General features: G+C 38.9%; 1 protein-coding gene across 2 annotated transcripts in view; it reads right to left on the bottom strand.

The window, feature by feature from the left end:
* FNDC3B (fibronectin type III domain containing 3B) overlaps positions 1-3587 on the bottom strand; it is a 340114-nt gene that overhangs the window by 145439 nt on the left and 191088 nt on the right. For both annotated transcript variants that reach the window (XM_012640205.1, XM_012640206.1), the window contains exon 4: positions 788-1031. In XM_012640205.1, the coding sequence (XP_012495659.1) occupies positions 788-1031 (244 nt within the window). The remainder of the gene's footprint in view (positions 1-787; positions 1032-3587) is intronic.

Here is a 3587-nt window from a genome sequence, read left to right as displayed (position 1 = left end):
AAAAAAAAAAAAATCACTTTACAAAGTCTTAGAGGTTAAAGTCTAATTTTTACCCTCACTTATCTGGTTTCTTAGTATCCACTTTGATAGATAAGGGCTTAGACTAAACCAAGAAGGCCAAAACTTTAAAAAGATATAATGTTGGTAGCTCTGAGGTTCTTTTCATTTCAAGGTAAGTATTTGTGTAACAGCCAGTGAAACTGTGGCTGCACTAATGGCTAGTCTTAAACTAAAAACAGGTTTGGGAGGGCCACGTCAACAGTGTGGGGATTTTTGAGTTCTGCCAAGATCACAACATAGGCCATTCAGGAAACCCAAAGGTTTTTGAGATTTCACAATCTTCTAACATTGGAAATGGAGCACAAAACACCTTTCGATTTCCCCTTTACTGGAGGACCACACATATGCCGAAAAAATAATATGCCAAAGTACTACATCAGGCCACTCTCACATACCAACATGCTAACAGGACACGGACAGAGGAGAGATCACTGCCTCTTTTCTAAAATAAAAAGTGGCTATCTCACTCCTTGATATTTGTGGGGTGGATGTGGAGGTCAGAATTTGGGAAAATAGGAAGGAAAAAAGAGTTACAACTCATAAAGTAATCTTTCCAAGACACAATTCAGGACAAAGGAAGCTAGGAATTTCCCATGAGTTTTATACAGCAGATGGTATAGATCCCTTTCTACTATGCTTATTACAGAAGAAATAAAGGGCTCTGTTGAATTATTTAAGTGCTATAACCAGTTTCAACAGCTCCTGATGCCAGCAATAATCTACTCACCTTGCTCACCGTATATTGTGGGAGGAAGATGATGCTGAGGAAAAAACTGAGGCGGCATATCTCCAGGTCCAGTAACAGGTGGGTAGTAAGTCGTGGGTGAATTATGAATAAAATGTGGGTGGTGAGTCAGGTAGGGGGGTAGGTGATGGGTAGGAGACATGGCTGAGGGGTAACTCGGGGGATAACATTCAGGAGACTGGGGTGTGACCACCACCCGGCGGACTCCAGTATTGTCTTCAATCACCTAATTAAAAAAAAAAAAAAGCAAAAGGAAAGAATTTAATACATATTATTAGCATCCTGTGAATATATGCAGTATTAATAATGTCCCCTTTAATTTTAATTTTCTCTTCCCTCATAGAAAAAAATTAATGCATATTATATTCTGGTTCTAATTCAAACAGTTAAATGAGCTCTAGAAGTAATAACACTTAACTATTAAAATTTATGAAAATATTCATCAACCACTAATTATGATCCCACAAAACCTTTTGGAGAGACCAACAGCTTGATAATAAACCTAATTTTTGTCAAAATTTTCAATGGCTTCATCTAAAACAAGGGAATTTAATGTGTGCTTAAACTGATTTTAGGAATGACTCTGAAGATGGAATGTAACTATCCATATAGCCTTTCTAGGCTACATAAGGAGGTCTTCCAGGGCTGAGTTTCCAGATCTGCCTGACAGCATTCTACTCCATTCCTGCTATACACAGTTCCATTATCATAAGGGCTTCAGGAATCAAAGGGAATAGCAAGGGCACAAGCCACAGAAGTGCCATAAAAGATCATTTAATCTGGGACTAAGGATGTGGATGAAATGAAGGGATTCTGACCAATGAAAAACTTGAGCAATCCCAAGTCAAGATGGACACCTTTGCTCTCAAGCTGTCCTGACGACATAATGAGTGCTGCGAAGGAAGATACTCTGAAGGGCGGCCAGTTATGAGCAGAAGAGGTCAATCAACATTCTACCCATACTTCCTTCAAATGTGTTTTAATTCACCCATGGAAGGCAACTAAGGCAGTGCAGTGCCAATATTCATTGCCTCTGTGACCAACATCATGCCATTTGCTCTAAAACAATTCTGGTGAGACACAAGAAATAACTAATACAACAGATACCATAACTAAAAGGTAAAGCTGTGGGCTACAGAGAATGATGGAATGAGGTGGGAGAACCAGGAAAGGCTTCAAGGACTTTAAAGAATTGGTAGGGTTGGGACAACTGAAAGATGGCCTCTGGGTCAGGGTCCTACAAAGAAGGGGACACAGAGTGAACCTGGAAGCCAGAACCAAGCTGCCATGGAGACACTCCAGCTGGTGTAATCAAATATTTAAGACAATCGTGCACACACTCTGACAAGAAGTTTTGTTTTTCAAAAAACGAAAGCAAAACAGAAAATTGAACTTGTGTATTGAAATGGATTTTTCACTACACCTCAGGAGGTTGATTATAGGCCAAAATAAAATGACTTAATTGTATCTAAAACATTCTAACAACAAAAAAACTGTACTTAGCTTCATTTTTAAAAAATATTGCTTAAGCCAAATTGGCAAGTCTTTCAATGTTTAGGCTACACTTCAGTGTACAAGACAGGTTTAGTTTGAACTAACAGCCATTAATCTTCATATTAAGAAAACAAGGCTAGGCACAGCAGCTCACGCCTGTAATCCTAGCACTTTAGGAGGCCAAGGCAGAAGGATTGCTTTAGGCCAGGAGTTTGAGACCAGACTGAGCAACAGTGAGACCCATTTCTACAAAAAGTAGAAAAATTTATCTGAGCATGGTGGCACGTGCCTGTAGACCCAGCTACATGGGAGGCTAAGGCAGGAAAATCACTTGAGCCCAGAAGTTTGAGGTTGCAGCAAAGTATGATGATGCCAATGCACTGTAGCCTGGGCTACAAAGCAAGAGAAAGGGGAAAGGCGAAAGGGGAAAGGGGAAAGGAAAGGAAAACAAAAATCTTTATATTCATTAATACACCTAACATAAATATTTCTACTATTTTAATAGTTCATATTAACTCCTTAAAAATAAGATTCCTAGTCATACTCCCCACTAAAGTTCAGGACATAGGGACATAGCTTTGTACATGTTCTTTAATAAATGTAACCCCTTCTGGGCCTTGACAAGCTAATCATACTAACCTCATTTATGAATGTACAGCTGCTGGCTGCTAATTTTTAAGTGAATGTAAAAGGGATGCTTAAACCGTGACAAAAGAAATTCTCATGCATGTATTGACATTTATAATCAGAGCACCTTTTTTTTTCTTTTGAGACAGAGTCTTACTCTGTCACCCAGGCTAGAGTGCAGTGGCATGATCATAGCTCACTGCAGCTTCAAACTCCAAGACTCAGGCAATCCTCCTGCCTCAGCCTCCCAAGTAGTAGCTGGGACTACGGGCGTGAGAATGCAGGGCATACGAATGCTGTTGCACAGAACGCTTTGTACAATTTTAGTATAAATACGTTACAGATTTTTCTAACCATCTGATACAAACAATGCATTATTCTACAGTGTCGTCTTTCCCTCCCCACCCCCAACTAACTATTGAGAAAAAAGTAAGGCATATTCCAGATGTTTCTCTTTCATGTAAACTTTATTCAATTTGGGAAGGTCTACAGAAGTATTTATTTTCTAGAAGTTTACCACCTTTATTCTTTCATTCGATGTAAAATTTTCAGTAGGCAACCAACCACATAGACTTGACTGATGAAATAAAACAATAACAGGGCTCTTACTAGATATGAAGAACTCTTTTAAAGACTTTTAAACAGGAATAATTATAATGAA

Source organism: Propithecus coquereli, unplaced genomic scaffold (genome assembly GCF_000956105.1).
Source record: "Propithecus coquereli isolate 6110/MARCELLA unplaced genomic scaffold, Pcoq_1.0 Scaffold15, whole genome shotgun sequence".
Lineage (NCBI taxonomy): Eukaryota > Metazoa > Chordata > Mammalia > Primates > Indriidae > Propithecus > Propithecus coquereli.
This window is presented reverse-complemented; position numbering and strand designations above follow the sequence as displayed.